This window comes from Hippopotamus amphibius, chromosome X (genome assembly GCF_030028045.1).
Source record: "Hippopotamus amphibius kiboko isolate mHipAmp2 chromosome X, mHipAmp2.hap2, whole genome shotgun sequence".
Taxonomy (NCBI): Eukaryota; Metazoa; Chordata; class Mammalia; order Artiodactyla; family Hippopotamidae; genus Hippopotamus; species Hippopotamus amphibius.
Genome location: NC_080203.1, coordinates 119,701,950 through 119,721,406, shown reverse-complemented (window position 1 = coordinate 119,721,406; position 19,457 = coordinate 119,701,950). Strand labels below are relative to the sequence as shown.

Sequence of the window (19,457 nt, the reverse complement as noted above, 5' to 3'; positions counted from 1 at the left end):
CAAGTGATGGGTGAAGGGCTGAGGAGGCGGACAGAGGAGACCGAGAAGGAGACGCCAGTGAAGCAAGGGCAAGCGCAACATGGTCAAAGTCAACAAAGAAACGGATTCGGAGTCTGGCAATTAGGAGGAATGGTGAGTGTGGGGTTTGAAGACCGAGTGTGAGTAGAGGAAATAAAGACAGGCAGTATAGTCAGTTCTTTGAGGAGCTGCGCTGTGAAGGAAACGAGAGAGGTGCTGGCTGGAAGGCAGAGAGCTGCACCTTCCCTAGCACAAGCTACAGGCACGTGACTCACCTGCTCAGGGCCTGCGCATCCCAAGGCCTGACACTGGAGGTCCTGCGACTCGTTTTCCTCTCCTGGGACCTCCCGTCACACATCCTGTGGCCCACCCAACCCAGCCCAAGCACACCACTCAACAAAAAGACCTGCTGCTATTGACCAAAAGGTTGGAGGTGGGAAAATCATCAGATAAGTCCAGAATTTGAAGAAGGGACCAGCCAGACCTCCCCTCAACCCCTTCATAAAAATAAATCAGCAAAAGTGTAATGAGAGACCATGAAACTTGCCAAGGTCACTTAAGGATCAAGAATATTCTATTATTAATTACTCTAAACTCAGTGCCAGTTGTGAAGCACTGCAGCATGGCTGGCTCCCTGTCACGTTAACTCTGTCAATAGTACTGGGATTGCACTCTGTAATCATCCTAAAACCTTCCTTTATCAATTTAATGATAAAATGTACCTTGTCCTTCAACATGTATTTCTCTCTGAATACTAAGACCAAAAAAGGCAGAACTGACCCTATTCTGACCAAGTGTCCCAGGGGTCAATGCAGTGATTCTCAAACTCTGATGAGCTACTGAAGCAGGACATGGCCTGGGGTTGAGCATTTTGACCACAACCCCTGACTGTCTCTGACACCCTCCAAAGTTTAGGGACCATTGCCATGACATCTTCTGTCACGTTCCAGGATGGAAGTCCCCATACCTCGTGTCTCATGGTCTATGAGGTGGGTTTCTGCCCCATCTAGGGGCCTCTGCTCAACCCTATTCTCTCTGACCTGGGGGTATGAGTTAGGAGAATTTGGGGGAAAAAACATGATTCAGGAAGCAGAGTCAAGACACCTATATCCAGGACCTCCTGTCTTCTCAGGGATAACCTCATTCTTTCAACAAAACTCAAACTCCTTTGATAGCTCTACGAGGCCTGGCTGCTCCTAGAGTTCATGCTGAGAACAGGGGCTGTCGGTAACACTGAGATCCAGGAGCTGGGAGTTTCTGGGTGGTCTGAAAAGGTCTGAGCACCCCCACACCTGTCTTGTTCTTCCTTCTCCAGACGTTCCTGTTCCTCCTGTTCCTTCTGCAGTCGGGCCTGTCGTCTCTTTTCGGCCAGGATCTTTGCGGCCTCCCCTGCATCGGTGGTGCCTGCTGTCGGCTTCCACGAGGCTGCATCAGAGGAAAATATCAAGGGAAATGAAATAGTGACTGAACTCACGTGGCAACTGCCAACTGGAATTGAAAAATCCAACCCAGTGGGTGACAGGAAATGCTGCCTGGACCAGCACAATCAGCCACCGAGCGGACAGGCTGCAATGGGTTGGTGTGACCCTGGATGCGGTCCACTGTGGAAGGCAATGGAAAGGTGAGGAGGAGAGGCAGGGTTGCCAGCAAGTCCCATAGCAGCCACCTATCTGGGTGAACTCACTGCAGCTGTCACGGAAGCTTAAAGGACTAAAGGAAGGCCCTCTCTGTGGGAAAGGCAGATGCTGGCTGGACGCAGCTCAGCACCGCCGTGGGCTTCCACAGCCAGAAGTGGTGTCAGCCCCTCGGTCTCCCCTGCCAGGAGACCCTCAGGAGAGCGAGGGGAAGGACTCAGGGGCAACATGCAAGCCTGAGAAAGCGGCATGAGGGCATGGAGTTGTCTCCAGGAAAAATCCCCATCTTTCCCCGGAACCCGAGACTCCCGCGTGGATGGAGTCAAGGGGGAGAACCAGCTGGGCCAGGAGAGCCTACCTCCGCCGCCCTCGGCCTTCCCTGCCGCAGCCTTGTGCTTTTCGTGTTTCTCGGTGGCATGCCTGTCCACCACATGCTTCTCTGGGGCCTCCTCCCCGGGAGGGCTGGCTGCCCGCTGAGCCAGGGCACCCTCCCTTTCCTTGTTGCTCTTCTCTTTCTCTGCTTTCTTCTTGGGTGTTTCCTGGCCAGAAAAGGCAGGGAGGCGGTACTTCACCGGAGACCCTGGATATGGTGGCTTCACATTCTTTGGAGACTGTGGATATGCTTTTGAAGTTGCCCTGGAAAACCAAAACCACGCCAGAAGATGATTACTGGGCCCGACCACAGAACCCTCTGTTCCAAAGACACTTGGTTCCAAAAGCTTGAACAATTTCATCCTTCAAAAGGAATAAATGTAAGGCAGAGCACACACTCAGAAGTCCCTGAAGTATTATCACCCTAACAAGAACATATGGCATCTAGAAGATGTCCCTGGCAGAAGGGACAATATTTTAGGAAGCCCAGCTGATGACATCAGGTCTTAATTTCACTGAAGTTTGACGACAACCATTTTCCAACCTCTTCTTTTTAGATGCACACCAGGGTTGGATCTGGCTTCAGTATATCACAATGGACGAGCCTGTTCCCATTGTTTTCTATTATGGCAAAATACACACAACATGAACTTTACCACCTTAACCACTTTGAAGTGTACAGTTCACTGGCATTAAGTGCATTCACACTGTGGTGCAACGATCCCCACCGTCCAGCTCCAGAACTCTGTACTCTTTAAACACTAACTCTATATTCTCACCTCTTCCCAGCCCCTGGCAACCACTTTTCCACTTTGCCTCTCCAGGAATTTGACTATTCCACGTACCTCACAGAAGTGGAATGATACAGTATTTGTCCTTTTATATCCAGCTTATTTCCCTCAGCATAATGTCTTCAATGTTTCTAGTTTTTTTTTTTTAATTCACCTTTACTGAGGTATAATTGACACCTGGTTCTTTTCCAAGTTCTGAGGAACAAAGTCAGCCAAGAGGTGGAAAGAGGGGGTGTCTTTCTGGAAGTTCTTAAGGTTTAAAAGACGCTCTCCTGCTGCTGGGAAGATGCGAAAGGTGAGGACAAGCCCATGTCTACACAGGGAAACACCACTTTGTTAAAATGCAGGACCTTGTCTTACATCTGTTGGAAGAAGGTTCATTACAGGTGTGCTGGCCTAGGCCTGGCTCCTGGTGAGCACTGGCTGCTGATGACACAGGCAACAGCCTAGCCTCAGTTGCCGAGTGTACTCAGGAGCCTGCACAGGGGTACGATAGTTGTGCAGAGTACTTTTAGGAAGAACATAAAGTAATCTGTTCATGAATTACAAACTGTCACTCTCAATCCTGTGGCAGGTTGAACCACATGAAACTGCTCATATTCAACCATTTTTGATCTATAAAAACAGCAATAAAAATGGAAACGCAACATAATATTAAAGGCCAATACTAAAGGTCTCACCAGAGACCTAAAGACTTACCTAATCAGATCTTGGTGGTAAGGAAAAAATATGATCAGATCAATATTAAACTTGGTCTTGAGCTGGAAAATAATCCTCAAGTGGTATGTGAACTGGAAAAGATGTAGGCTAGTTTTCTAATGATGCTCTCATGGTAAAAGCCCAGCTCTGGGTGCCAAAGATAACAACTTTTCTCAATCAATGCCAGGCTGAGGGCCACACACAGTGACCCAATGAATACGACTTGAATGTGATCTGAATTTTTAAAATTCAGTTATTTCAGCATTAACCATTTTACTGATATGGAATCAGTCCAGATCCCACTTCCACATTGGACTGTCCACCCCTCTCTGGCAGTTTGCTCCCCAGTTGGACCACTGTAAGCCCAGAAACAACTGCTTCATACTAGCCACACCGACTTTCCTCGTGCCACCATCCTATTGGGCCTGGAGCCACAAAAAGCCCCCGTGACACCTCATCCACATGGACGGTGCCTCCCCTGTGCAGACTGTTCTCCCTCCACCCTGGGTCTCAGCTGACTCAGGACCCACCATTCCCAAGGGACCTCTCGACAACTAGCTGTTTCCTTCCACATGCACTATGTAACCCTGGTTCTCTAATTTTGTTCCTAGACCCTAAGCAAATAAAAGCCGGGCACAGAATCCTCTTGCCCCCTCCATATACATATGCATATGTACCGGGGCTTTTCAACCCTGCCATGACATTTGGGGCTGGATCATTCTTTGTTGTGGGGCTATTCTGTACACTGTTTAGCAGCATCCCTGGCCTCAACCTGCTAGATGCCAGTAGCAATCCCCACTCCCGACCCCCACCACAGGTTGTGACAATCAAAAATGTCTGCAGACACTGTCAAGTGTCCCCTCAGGGGCAAGAGCACCCCTAGCTGAGAACCACTGAGGTGAGACATACATACAGTGCCCCCCTTGCACCTTCTATCTGTATAAAGCAGATAAAAGTGGCAGTGCCCTGGTTGGAGGGGCAGTGTCCTAATCCCCGCTCCCCCTGAGGCCAGCCTATGAGCCTCCCGAGAACCTTGGCTCAAGAGGGAATTATTAGTGCCTTCTGTTCCTGAGTGCTGTCTGCACACCAGCCCCTGTGCTGCGAAGTGTATTTGTGTATGTATGTGTGTTTATGTGTGTGTCTCTTTTTGTTGTCAAAAACTGGTATGACACAGGTACTATTATTAGGGTCACTTTACAGAGGAGGAAGCCGGGCTTAGAGAGGTTAAGAAAGCTACAGAACTGCGGTCTGAACCCACGACTCCCTGACTCCACTTCTTCCAACTCCGCCCTACCCCCTGTGTCGCAATGGTGGCTAAGCTGGAGCTTGGGATCACCATGAATCCCAGATGTGTATTTTAGAACTGGCATACAGTAAGCACACAATAGCTGTTAGATATCAGTGTTAATGAAATATATGATAAAATAAAAATCCAAATTATCCTCACAGACATGAACAAAAAGCAGGAAGAAGAACTAAAAAGGTGGAAACTACAAGCCCCACAATGACAGCGCTCCATTAAGCATTGTTTTCCAAACTGCTGCAAAGATCTGCATTTAGGTTCAAACAACCTGTCAGCCTGTACAACCGTATAGCAGGAGGTCATCTGCTTGGCAATGCCCTCCTTCCATGCTATTGTCTTAGGGCCATATTACTGCTATAATCACCAGGAGGGTCTCTTGAGGGACCTGGTCTAATGCACTGAGGAGATCAAAACAAGTCACTTACTCCCTGGAATGTCATGTGCATGCTCTGTGCAGCTCCGGTCCAACGACTGTGTGCGGGCGGGCCATGGCAAAGAATTACTCCTGGAAGTGGGACTTGGAGAAAGAGGCAATAGGAAAGACTGCTATTTTATGGTAGATGATGCGGACAGAAACATCTCCTCCCATAAGCATTCCTACCCTGACTTATTAAATAGGAATTTCTGCTATTGAAAGGATTGGCAAAAAGCCATCTGCTCTTCTTCCTTGCCCTCAACCTCCTCAAGGAGTTGAGGCATGACTTCTCTGCTTGGTGAGATGAGGCAAAGGTGCTAGGCACCCACCGCCCAGTCCATCTGAGTTCTCTCGGGGACCCACCTGCAGCGAGCGTACATCTGAGCTTCCCTCAGTGGTGCCTGAGAGGTGGGCTCCCCCTGAGGTCCTAGTGTAGGTGCCTCTGCTGCACATGCGCAGACATGCGAGGAGCTCTTCTGCAGACCCCACTTCCACCAGGAGGGTCCCTGGGGCTGGACTGGGGGAGTGGGTAAGAGGCCTGAACTGGCTGCAGTTCATTCTATAGTCCTGCCTTAGTAGCAGAAACCCAGCATCTGGATCCCAACACGACCCCAGCGTCTGGTCTAAATGGCTCACTGTCAGAAGGGAATGGAGCCTGAAGAAGTCACGCCCTCAGTGTGCCTGGAGCCTGTAAGGGGGACATGCAGGGCAGGACTACAATCCCAGAGGGGAAAGGCTGGCCTGGCCTGGGTTGGGGAGGTTCTGACAGCCTCATACCTACTCGGCCCTGAGAAGCCTTGCTTCAACTTGCTTTAAGAGAACAGTCACGCATAGGTTCTGTTCACACCACACACTGTAAGGTGCTATTCTAAATAAAACTGGGCCAATTATCCATGAGCACACATCTAAAAATAACTGCTACCTGAGAAGTAAGGGTGAATTATTTGGGATAAAACTCAATATATTAAGGAGTCTATTTCCATTCCCCTACCCCAGCCCTTGCCCAATAAACAAAATAAATTAGAATGTGTGCGTGCGTGTGTGTGCGCACACACACACACACACACGTATGCACATACAAACATGACCTTCAAATTAGAGAAGTGTAGGTAAGTCACTGATTTTTTTTAACAGCGAGTGACCAAAATACAGAATACAATCTGAGAAGTTCCTTATTTTATCTCCAAATCTGTAGAGTTTCCTGCTCATCTTGCCTCACTACTTCTCAACGTGGACTTAGCACCCTGCCAGGCCCGCAAAAGCTGCTAAGCACGGCCATCTTGAACCAGGCGATGCTGGTCTGTATGGCAGGCCCTGAGGCTCTCTGGCCTCCTACTCATACCACTTCCTGCAAGCTAAACGAAGTCTGGCAAACCTACTGTTTCCTCAATTTCCTAGAAATAGATATCTTGGCTGATGAAAGAAGTTAAACACAAATTAATCAGGGGACTTATTGTGCTTTCATAGAGTTTTAGTTTCAAATACCTTCTTATCTATTTAATAAGGGTCTATTTGATCACCACAATAACCCAGTGAGGTAGGTAGAAAATTACTATTAACCATATTTTAGATAAGAAAACCAAAATCCTAAATGCTTAAATCCTTTCCCAAGAGGTGTAAACAGATGAGAGAGCCAAGTCACTTGGCTTTCATCTTGCTTTTTTATAGCTTTTCCACTTCAATTTTTAAAACTTCAATACCTCCAATGATTAAAAATTTAACAAAGGGAATTCACAAATTTTGTTGGAGTGGTAGAGACAGGTCTTTCTGATGCACAAGGCAGGATTATATAACCTTTTGAGGTTCTATGACTGGTAGGAAATATGAACAAACACCTCTGTAAGTAGAGCAGCAAGAACTCTCGGGAGAGGGTTGTCACACTTCTGAACGTGAGTTTACTGCAAAGCAGATCCCCAAAGGACTTTTTTCCTCCACATCTTGGAATCTAGTTCTTTTTTTCCCAAAGCCACCTGACTCCAGGCACAGTGAACACAGCCCACCCACAGGATAGGACAGGTCTCTGGCCTCGTCAGCACAGCTTGGCCAACATTCTGAGAAGTCTATTTGTCAATGGTCTCATTTTACTATTTACTTTCCAGAGAGAAAAAGAGCAATTTTAAACCAGAGAAACCTGTGGATACCACCTTAACCCAGTGATCAGTTACCATCATCAGTAATGAAACAACTTGACATTATAACCTCCTGATAAGATGCACTGAGAAGGAACCAACCTCCCTTCCATGGCATTCCTGCCACAAATGTATAACCTGAGTCTAGTCATGAGGAAACAGTAGACAGACAGAATCAAATTGAAGGACAGTCCTCAAAAAAAAAAAAAAAAAAAAAAAAAAAACCGGTCTGTGCTCTTTCAAAATGTCAGGGTCATAAAGAAAGGCTGAAGAAATGTCGCAAGTTAACGGAGACTAAGGAGGCAAGACAACTAAATGCACTGTGGGACCCTGGGTTGGATTCTGGACCAGGAAAAAATATGCTACAGAGGATCTCATTGGGACAACAGGCAAAAGTTGTATACAGTCTGTAAATTAAGTAACAACATGTCAAATGTTAACTTTTCTGATTTTTCACAATTGTACTGTGGCTATACAAAAGAATGTCTTCATTTTTAGGGATAAAGGGTAGTGACATCTGCAACTGATTCTCAAACGGTTCTTGGAAAATGTGTGTGTGTGTGCGTGTGTGTGTGTGTGTGTGTGTATGTGCACGCGCGCGCGCGTCTGTCTCTCTGTCTCTCTATGGAGACTGTGTGAGAGTGAGTAGGGATGGGAATGATGAAGCAAGTGTGGCTAAATGCGAACAGGATGAAAAGTATACAGGAGTTCTCTGTTCTAGTCTTGCAATTCTTTTGTAGGGTTGAAATGATTTCAAAATAAAAATTGGTCTAAACTCAAATTATCCTCTACCAAGAAGGGCAAATACAGGACTGGGACTGGGTGAGCATATAAGTATGGCTGTGAGGAGGGAGTATAACTTAACATTTTAAATCATCCTTTTCAAGAAAATTTTCAGGTAAGAATGTAAAAGTCTATTTGAGAAGGAGGGTGGTAACCCAAACAATAGTTAAATTGTCACTGCAGGGAGCCCTGATCCACTGTAGATGCTCATCTGTGGGCAGGGATAACCATCTACCAGAGACACCTATGAGAATGCTGCTTGGCAATGATTGATTAAATGTCCTCAACCATCAAGGCATAGGCTGGCTCCAGGAGCCTCCCAGGAGCCTGTGGTTCTGAGTGGGAGGTGCTTATTTTGGGCCAACCATACAACTTCGCCTTAATTTTTTCCCTCACATGGTTTATCTGTTTTGTTTCTAATGCATGATGAAATGAAACTTTGTTCCTGATGCAAAATTGATCTCAGGGAGGCTCTCTCTGAAAATCATTATCTTTGGCAGATTATATTTCCTAAAGATGGCCACAATAATATCTCCTCCCATCCTACACGATCTTTTTGAGTTTATTTCTCCATCCCATTGAATCTGAGGTGGTCCCACTGCTTTGACCAAGAAAATACAACAGAGAAGGAATGCTGTGCCAATTCGGGGCATAGTCCTTAACTGGGGTTAATGGGCCATCGTCCTTAATGGGCCATCTTGGCCCTTCAGCTTAGTCGAGCCTTAGGTTCTAACTGTAGCACCAGCTGACACTGAACCATAATTTCATGGAAGATCTCAGAGGTGAGAACTTCCCAGTAAGCCCATGTCAACCCACAGAACAACTACACAAAAGACCCTAAGAGAGAGTCACAGAGTCCCAGAGCTGTGAGAATTAATAACAAATTGTTGTTTTATGCCACTAAATTTTAGGGAGTCTGTACAGCAGCAAGTGACAACGGACATATTCCCCATCATAATGGTCAAACTAACTTTTAAGAATATATTTCTAAGAACCTGAAACCATTAGAGAACATTTCACACTGAAGAATGAGGAGTACGGGCAGCACCAACACGCAGAGGCAGAGACAGGCTGCTGGGTAAATCCACTTGGCCACACTTGATTTCCTTTCTCTAGGTTACAAGAAGAAAGCTATGCTCCATCTACATCTTTGAGTGTGTTGCTGAAGCTAGTTTTCTAAAACCCATACAAATACCTGACAATGCCAACCAACAATGAAAATAAACGAACACTTAAAAGAGCAATGCCATTAACATGCACAGCCACCCTACAGTGACTTAACTGATCTGAGATCCAGGAGGAGAACAATGCACTGTCAGAGCCATTCATCACATGGCCCGTCTGGGTTTCTGGAAGGGAGTTCAAAGTAGCTAACCAGCCCCCACCCCCATGCCATTCAAAGCCACACCACTTCCAGTGTGCTTTAAAGATCACACGCTTGGTCTGCACAGAGGGAAAGTTGAAAATGCCACTTTGGTTGAGGTTTATTTTGTGTGACACAATTTTAAAAACCGAGTGTCTTTTTTTTTCATCTTTCTCTAATATTGAGTACACGAAAGAATATTTATAAAATACGAACGGTATGAAGAATGCGCCCCTCCCTGAGCCCATCCCCAACTTCCCACTCAGAGGCCATTATCCCTCTGCATTTTATGTTTGCCATTTTCTTTGTTTTTCTAAAAATCATTTTACCACATTTATACTTTTAAAAACACACTGGTTTTACAACATCTGGGAACTCAGTATACATGGAATCAAACTGCTGACATTCTTCTACAACTTCCCTCTTCTGCTCGACACTACATTCCTGAGATCCACCCACTGGCTATGGGCAGCTGCGATCCATTCTTTTTCGCTGCTGTCTAGTTTGGTTGGATTTTCCGAATTTACTTATAGTCTACTTGACTTTCCACATTTCTCAGACCTGGCCCATATCCAGTGTGGTGCAGCCACTAATTTTAACCCCAGGAAGAAACTAAATTTCTTTCTAAACATTTTAAAAATCAAGAAACATTTCCTGTTCCTTAGACCTCTCAACTTGGTAATTCTGATTTAGAGGTGCCCAAGTAACCTCTATCCCCAGGGCACCTCGTAAAGAGAGAAGGATTCTGGTAGTTTGACAGTACACAGGAAGTCCAGCTGTGTTAGCGTGTACTATTTTTCCTGCCTGTGTTAGAGATGACATATATGGTGCTCTGAAAATTAAAACCATTCCATTAATTTCTCTTTGTCGAAAGTGGCAGGAATACTGTGCAGCCTGGTATAGAAATTAGCATCCCTCATCCTTTAAAAATTCCCCCAAGTGAAATATGCAGCCCAGAAGAGAATGTTTAAGACATTGATCATCAGGAGAATAAACTGATGAATGTCCCAGAAGGAACAAGGAGGCAAAGGGAGTGAGTCCCAGCAGTGCCCATACCTGGCCAGACCACTCTGCCCTCCAGGTCCGCCTCTCCCCACCTTACCTGGGGCTAGCGTCCCACAGACACGCATTGAGCTCAGGCTGTGCAACAATAAACTAGTAAGCCCCCACCCTTGCGGCAGCCTAGCAGGAGATAATCAAGTACAATGAGGCACAGATCAATTCGGCCTGCTCCCTGACCTCATGCGGTGCTCTGCTCAAATGCCACCTCCTTAAGAGAAGCCTTTTCTGACTAACCAATCTAGCTACTCCCCTCCACCATCCTCTGCCATCCGACCCGGGCTCATTTTTCTTCACAGAACTTACCACCACCTGATATTATATTTGCTGTTCACTGTCAGACAAGCTCCATGAGGGCTGAAAAGGGCACTGGACACAGAGTAGGTGCTCTATGGGTATTTGATGAACGAATGACAGACACAGCTATGTTCTGTGAGCACAGAGAAGGGGGTGAATTCAGCTTTGGCTGGTTCTGGAGAGTATGACAGCTGAGCTGAGTCCTGAGGGACGAGCAGTTCAAGGTGGGCAGCTCTCTCTTTGGAGCAGGGCTGGAACTGTCCTCATGTGGGTCCACATCTCCCTCCCATGTCTCCTGGGGCCCGTTCAAGTGGAGACTGTTTTCATTCATTTGGAGATTCTCTGGAGTATCTGGCACAGTGACTTGCATTAATTCATTCCTTGAATACTTATAAAGTATCTACCAGGTGCCGATTTCTGTTCTAGATAGAGTAGAAATTTTAAATATTTCTCTAAATTGAACTGCATTTTTAAAAGTCTGGGATTGTGGGACTTCTCTGGTGGTCCAGTGGTTAAGAATCTGCCTTCCAATGCAGTGGACGTGGGTTCGATCCCTGGTGGGGGAACTAAGATCCCACATGCTGTGGGACAACTAAGCCTGCGCCTTCTAGAGCCTGTGTGCCACAATTACTGAGCCCATGAACTCTGGAGCCCATACACCACAACTAGAGAGAAGCCCACGTGACACAATGAAGAGCCTGTGCACTGCAATGAAAGATCCTGCATGCCGCAACAAAGATCCCGCGTGCTACAACTAAGACCCGACACAGCCAAATAAATAAACATTGGGGGAAAAAAATCTGGGATTGTGTTTGAGTATCTTTGGTCAGAGAGAGCTTTTTTAAAACTTTAAAATATAAAATAGTTCCTGAAACACAACTTTCAAGATTTTCAACTTCAAAGAAATAGCACAGAGCCCACTGTAAGTTTGTTTCTAAAAACTGAATTCTCATCTCTACAGAGGACAACAACCCTCTTGGTTTAACTCAGTGAAATTTACAATGATGATGCAGGGACCGTGAGTCAACATCCAGGGAAGAGAGGGTAGAATCTGGAAAAACCCCAGTACGAATAGGCTTTTCTCTCTGTTAATATCAATGTCTCAAACTGATACCAGAGTAGTGACATGCAAATGGAAGGCTCAGAAATAAGACAAAGACAAACAGAGACCTCACAGCCCACTTAGTGGATTTAGAGTTTGCAAGAAAGCAGTGCCATAACCAAAGGCAGGCAATACAGGTACAGAAAGAATGCAGTGGACTTAAGGAAAAAAAAAGCCCAAGACACTATTAACTCAATAATGTGCTATGGAAAGATTTTCTTTATGGAAGGCAGATACATCGATAACTGATACTAGTAGTAAAAACCACAGCAATCTCTAAGTGAAACAGTATTAGTGAAAAAGTCTCTATTAGAAAGGAACAAATCAAAAATAAGAGCTGGGACTTCCCTGGTGGCACAGTGGTTAAGAATCCGCCTGCCAATGCAGGAGACATGGTTTCTATCCCTGGTCCAGGAAGATCCCACATGCCACGGAGCAACTAAGCCCATGTGCCACAACTACTGAGCCTGCACCCTAGAGCCCGTGAGCCAAAACTACTGAGCCCATGTGCTGCAACTACTGAAGCCCACGTGCCTAGAGCCCATGCTCCACAACAAGAGAAGCCACCACAATGAGAAGCCCGCCCACCACAAGGAAGAGTAGCCTCCGCTCGTGGCAACCAGAGAAAGCCTGCACACAGCAATGAAGACCCAATGCAGCCAAAAATAAAAATAAATAAATAATAAAATTTAAAAAAAGAAAAAAGAAAAGAAGTAAGTAGAGGGGGCAGGAGACATTTAAAAGAAAAATAAGAGCTGACATCACCTCCAAATACTTTTTTAAAAATTCCCAAGTGTTCATTAAATTTGGGTATTATTCTATGTTCTCTAAACCAAACTGATGCACTCAACAAGTTTTACATGATTCTCTCTATATAAAGACTTTTTTCCAAATTAAAATCATATTTCTCTTTCTCTCTCAGTACTACCAAACATGTTTCCATTCTACTCTTGGATTGAGTTATTTACTAAGTCATTCTTGTCAGTTACTACCAGTAAACTATTTTAAAGGCTTAAGTCAGTGGTCACAAAGTGTAAATTTGTTTTTCAGTTACACAGTTTTTCACTGGCTTCATTAAAAAAACATACTGCTGATAGTGACTGAGAAGTTATTATTGCCTCTCTGTTAAAGAGATCAACAAGATGAGAGAGGGCGTGAGAGCGAGCATGGAGCACAGGGGCTCCAGAGCCCAAGCGCAATGCAATCACTTCACTCCACATGTGGCTGAAGGAGAAAGAAGGTGAATGCCAGAAAAGCAGAATGGGACTAATGGAGTTAAAGAGAACACGCCGAATGGATCACCTCCCTATATCAGAGTCCAGTATTTACCAGGTAGCAAACCCCTCAAGAACACATCATTTACCCAGAAGATACACAGCACACCTTGGAGGGCCAGCCACGCCTTGTGAGGGAGCTGGAGGCACACGCCACACTGCACAGAGCCCCCCAAACGGCTTTAATCATCAGAATGTGGCAAAGGGGAAGGATGCTTACTTGGGTGTCACAGGAGAAGATGACCTCTTAGAAACGCCTGCTGGAAAATCACATCTTCTCAGAGGGGACATGAGGCCCACGCTGGGAACGGAAGCTGTTTTCGGCCCTCTCTTCATCTTCTCTGTCTGTAGGGGACGCAGAATAGGATGGCCATGGCCCATGACTGCCATTACTTCTACAGTTTCTAAAAATACCCCAGATAGAAGTGATGCATAGCCTTCTTTCAGAAGGAACCATATGAAGCTATACTGCTTCCCACAATGGGAATCTTTGCAGAGAAGCACCAGGGGGTCATCATATTTAGGTCATTCAGTTAGGAAAAAAAAATAAACCTAAGCCTTAAAACATAAAGAATGCCTTCTCCTTGTTATTTTACAAAATGCTAATAATGGAACCAAATTATGGCCCTGGACATATAGAACCTGGAACGACTACAAAGATATGCAATCACTATAAAAAAAAAAAGCTATAGGTGGGTGCAAGACAGTGAGCTGGGGACCCTAACAGTGTACCTGGTTTAATGGGGACTGCAACCCCTCCATCCTTCTATGCCTTCCCCATGGCCTGCCTCACGCGGGCCTCTGTGCCTGGCCCACAGCAGGCACTCCTCAACAGTGGTTCCCTTCTCTCCCTACTGCGATTCTCCACAGCAAATCCTCATGTGGCCCCCATGCCCACATACATTAGCCCCCTTCCACAGTAATCTACCCTACAGTAAAACCCAAGGGTCTGAAACATTCACTTCTCCTGTGAGAACCTTGGGATCACACTGGATTAAAAAAATAAATATGGTGTTATAAAATAAATGCCCGATAGTAATGTGGTGTTTAAAATAAGTCCACGTCATTTGATGTTCGTCCCTTTAACAGGTGGAGCTCAGTTCCCTTCTCCTCAAGTATGGGTTGGTCTCTATCTCTCTCTCTCTCACTCTCTCTCTCGCTCTGGGGGAAGCCAGCTGCCATGTTATTTGGACACTCAAGCAGCTCTATGGAGAGGTCCATGCAGTAAGGAACTGGAGCCTCCTGCTGACGGCCATGTGAGTGAGCCGTCCTATAAGAGCCCCAGCCAAGCTGACAACTACAGCCCTGGTTGCCGTCCTGACCACACCCTTGTGAGAGACCCTGAACCAGAACCACCCAGCTAACCAGTCATCCTCAATTTCTGACCCAAAGAACCAGCGAGGTAATGAACATTTGCTCTAAGTTGCTAAGGTTTGGGGTAATTTGTTACATAGCAAGTAATAACTAATGAAAGTAGTATGGCATGTATAATTTCTAAACAAATATACACAATCAGGGGTACCTGCTCAACATCTGCCTTACTGATAGTGTCAGCATGACAACAAAAATGTTTAAAGGCCACTGTTGTGCATGAAGGTTGACCTATAACTTCAGTTCAGTTCTAGCTGCCTATAGAGACAAGACTGGCCCAGAATCAGACATTCTTAAAGAAGCAGAGACAAAGGGCACTTGGAACATTCCTTCTGACCCCTGTCCTGTGGAGGACAGGCTATAATGAGGACCAGGGCTTTAGGAATCTGTTCCAAGGCACTAAGATTTAGGAGGGTGCAAAAAGTTAAATGATTTTCAAAGGTTAGGTTCAATTTTAAACCAAATCTGCCCCTTGAGCAGTCCCTGGAGACTGATGGAAATAGACTCCAGGTCAAGTGCAGGGAGTAATCACACTGTCAGATAAACCAGTCCTGAGGAGTGAGTGGGTATAAACCTACCCGAGAGGCCTCCGCTCCTGCAGGGGCTCCTTTCCCAGCATCTCCTACACCAGATGTAGATGGAGTCTTCTTCCTCTCGGCATTTCGAGTGGGAGAGGGCTTGTAGGAAGATTTAAGGGGGCCAGCAGAAGCTAAACGAGGACAGGTATAGGATACTAGAGAGTTACAGTATAAAAGCCAGAGACACAGGAAGCACAGACGGAAAAAGTAGGGGGAGCAGGGGGTTGGGAAGAACACCACATTTCTGTTAAAACGTGACACGGGCAGTCCACATTCTCAAAATACCACCATACTTTTTCTAGTGTACGCGGAATAAACCCTATTTTATTTATTTTTATTTTATTTTTTGGCACACGGGCTTAGTTGCTCCGTGGCATGTGGGATCTTCCTGGAGCAGGGATCGAACTCATGTCCTCCGCATTGGCAGGCAGACTCCCAACCACTGCGCCACCTAGGAAGCCCTGAACCCTATTTTAAAAGACCCCCATACTCAATGCTCAAAAATCTAGTTCATTTCAGGAGTTCAAAATCTGGGCTTCAGAGCCAGATGGACCTAGGCCTGTCACCTAATAGCTGGATCGCCTTGGGTAGTTACTTAACCTCTCTAAATATCAATTTCCTTGTAAGGAGAGAGTTAACATAGCAAACCTGACTGCTGTCCTTGGAAAGGCCTGTTTACAAGGTTGACCCTTGTAAGCATCTGGAAACTCGGATTTCAGGAGGGTTCTCACCCATTAACTGATGAGTAGCTCACTGTGCTCAAGCTGTTTGTACAAACAACATGACTGATCTTGTTTTCTTGCTCAGAGTCTGGAATGTGGTATGTGCCTGGCAGGGGGTGCCTAGGTGACCAGCGCTGGGCACTGAGTCTCTAACGAGCATCCCTGGCTGGCAACATTTCATGCATGTTGTCACAGCTCATTGCTGGGGGACTCAGGCACTTCCTGTGTGACTGCACTGGGAGGCGACTCTTGGAAACCTGCACCTGTGTGTCCTCCGGACTTCGCTGATTGTGCTGTGCAGCTTTCCGCTGGAACATCACAGCTACGAGTGCCACCCATGCTGAGTCCTCCTAGCGAATCACTGAACCTGGGGTGGTCTTGGGGACCCCTGACACAATTGGTGTCAGAAGCAGGAATCGTGAGAATGACCCTGATTCCCTGATATATGGTAAAAGCATTGTTTGGGAAAAGGAAGGAGAAAGAGGTGGAGGATGACGATCCTCTGGGTGCCTGGTGGCTGTGGAGTCCCCCACCATAGGCAACAGCAGCCAAGCTGCTGTCTGTTGCAAGTGGTGAAATACCTATGGAATCTGAAGATGACCCATGGACCTCCAAGCGCTTGCTTGCTAGATCCTCTGGATGCTTTTGGCCATGCTGGCTTAAGTGAGGGAAAGAGTGCAGCCCAGATGATGCCTTTAGTTTTCATTTTCTCCTCGAAGTGGAAGTGGGATACAACCTCCTTGCTTTTTACCACCAGTGGTTTGGCTGGAATTTACATTCTGAGTACTGGATAGAAGCAACCTAAACGTCCATCATCAGATGAATGGATAAAGAAGATGTGGTACATATATACAATGGAATGTTACTCAGCCTAAATAGGAATGAAACTGCATCATTTGTAGGGATGTGGATGGACCCAGAGACTGTCATACAGAGTGAAGTAACTCAGAAAAAGAAAAACAAATATTGTATATTAACACATATATGTGAAATCTAGAAAAATGGTACAGATGAACCTGTTTGCAAGGCAGAAATAAAGACACAGATGTAGAGAACAAACATACGGACACCAACAGGGGAAGGGAGAGTGAACTGGGAGATTGGGATTGACATATATACACTAATACATATAAAATAGACAACTAATGAAAACCTGCTGTACAGCACAGGAAACACTGCTTAATGCACCATGGTGACCTAAATGGAAGAAATCCAAAAAAGAGGGTATATATGTATATGTATAGTTGATTCATTTTGCTGTACAGTGGACGTTAACACAACATTTTAAAGCAACTATACTCCAATAAAAACTAATTAAAAAAAAAAACTCTGACACAAGTCTCCACATCTGATGATTTTTGCATAATGAAGCCTCTGGGGAAAGGGAGATGTGAAAAGATAGGCAATCTCCAGACAGAAAACACTTCTGAAGTTTTAAACATCAACCCGGAACCATTGTAGATACAGAATGTCCCTCTGTAGGGCCCTAACCGGAGAAAACATCACAGATGCTGGCTGGACCATCTGGGTCACAGACAAATGTGCACAGGAAAGGGCTTGTTCTCTGATGGGACCATCCAACATGAAGCTGCTGGTGGGCTTTCAACTTCTGATGTGGAGCCTGACTGCATTTCTAACTTGTAATTCCTGCAAGCTGGGAAAGGGCACTCAAGGGAGTGTGACCCCTCCGCCCACCCCGATGACCCCCTCTGGGGAATGTGCCACTGCTGATGAGACAAGATGTCTGGTGTTTGACTTTCCAGATTGGCTATGGTTTGTTAACAACAGACTGAGAGCCTGACTCTACTTCCCCCACCGTTCTCCCACTATGCACACCTCAGAAAGGCAACTTGTTCAATGCACCTGTCCATGAAAAGGGACTGATCTCTTCTAGGCTGCCCATTGGATAAATGAAGAGGATGGAAGAGATGGGGAGTGATGCAAACCTATTTTGAAATTTTTTGAAAATTCAGGATTTTGTCCTAGTTTCTGGGCATGACAGGTCATTCTGCTTAAGTTGGGCACATTTTTTTTATTTTTATTTTTTTTTTTGGCACACGGGCTTAGTTGCTCCGTGGCATGTGGGATCTTCCTGGAGCAGGGACCGAACCTGTGTCCCCTGCATTGGCAGGCAGATTCTTAACCACTGCGCCACCTAGGAAGCCCACATTTTTTTTAAATAAAAATGTTCTTGTCCTTCTTGCATTCAACCCTTCCAGAAAAAAAGGTCCATGTGAGAGTAGAGGATGACTGAGAAAATGTAAAGTTATGACTACTGAAAGGGGCATGCTGATAATAATGGAGAAAAACAAGAAAACCTAGCCCTGGCGTGGTACAGGAGAGGGCCAGGAAGGGCATTCACTATCTTTGTCTTCCAGAACTGTTCCTGGGAACTCTCCCCTCTTGCTGGAGGAAAACCATATTGCCTTTGCAAGCTGCTGCCAGCACTTCAGATTCAGACAGATTGCAGATGACAGCGTGACCGTGAGACGGCAGGGGCAGGCCAGCTCCTGCACGGTCCCCACTCACCACCTCCACATGCAGTCCACACTCCGCAGGAGATGAACCAGTGTCGCTGGCAGAACTGTCTGGAATGGACCACCTCACACGGTCCCTCTGAAAGCAAGGACTGAACTGAATGATTCAGACTGGACTGAGAGCTGGGGGCCCTGTGAACCTGGACTGCCTACCCAATGCATGTCCTATGTGGGGTGCCTGAACATCGTAAACTCTTTGTTTCCAGGGGATACGTGTACTTTCACGGACTGTACTTGTGGGGCGTGAGCCCTGACCATCACGACACTGCCTCAGCCCTGGAAGTCTTCGGGCCAGCTTCACCTTACTGCCCAGTGCTGGCTGGCCCTGAACTGATGCCTCAGGCCAGGTAGAAGAGGTTCACATGGAAACTTATGGAGCAAGCTAGCTGGCTTTCTAAGATACACCTTGATGGTGACTGGTGTGTTACCTGTATAAGTCTAGCCCTCCTACACAGCATAAGTGAGATCCACACTGTAGGATGGCCTCAGCCTGCTATATGAGCTCCTACTGGTAATAATTTTGCTGTAAAGATACCTCAGCCAAGGACCAAGGGGGTGGACTATGCAGAAGAGAAAAGGGAAAACACAGCAGGCCTAACTGCTGTCCCTGGAAAAGCCTGCTTACCACGCTGGCCCCAGCATCAGGGAACTTGGATTTGGGTAGAGTTCCCACCGTTAACTGGTAAGAGTGGCTCACTGTGCCTCAGCTATTTGTACAAACAACATGACTTATGCTAAACACTTGCTTTCCTTCCGACTCTGGAATTTGGGTACATACCTGGCAAGGGATTCCTGCAAGACCAGCCCCCAATAAAAACTCTGGGCACTGAGTCTCTAATGAGCTTCTGTGGTTGGCAACACTTCATACATGTCCTAATTCATTGCTGGGTGAATGTGTCCTGTGTGACTCCACTGGGAGAGGACGCTGGGAGCCTGTGCCTGGTCTTTCCTGGACTTTTTTTCATGCACCTTTTCACTTCACTGATTTTGCTCTGCAGCCTTTTGCTGTA

At 46.1% G+C, this 19,457-nt stretch overlaps 1 protein-coding gene across 6 annotated transcripts in view; it reads right to left on the bottom strand.

The window, feature by feature from the left end:
• Nucleotides 1-19,457, bottom strand: part of MAP7D2 (MAP7 domain containing 2) — a 102,140-nt gene that overhangs the window by 15,069 nt on the left and 67,614 nt on the right. For all 6 annotated transcript variants that reach the window (XM_057718594.1, XM_057718595.1, XM_057718590.1 and 3 more), the window contains 4 exons: nucleotides 15,189-15,343; nucleotides 13,460-13,584; nucleotides 2,011-2,288; nucleotides 1,311-1,443 (listed from right to left, as the gene is read on the bottom strand). In XM_057718594.1, the coding sequence (XP_057574577.1) occupies nucleotides 1,311-1,443; nucleotides 2,011-2,288; nucleotides 13,460-13,584; nucleotides 15,189-15,343 (691 nt within the window). The remainder of the gene's footprint in view (nucleotides 1-1,310; nucleotides 1,444-2,010; nucleotides 2,289-13,459; nucleotides 13,585-15,188; nucleotides 15,344-19,457) is intronic.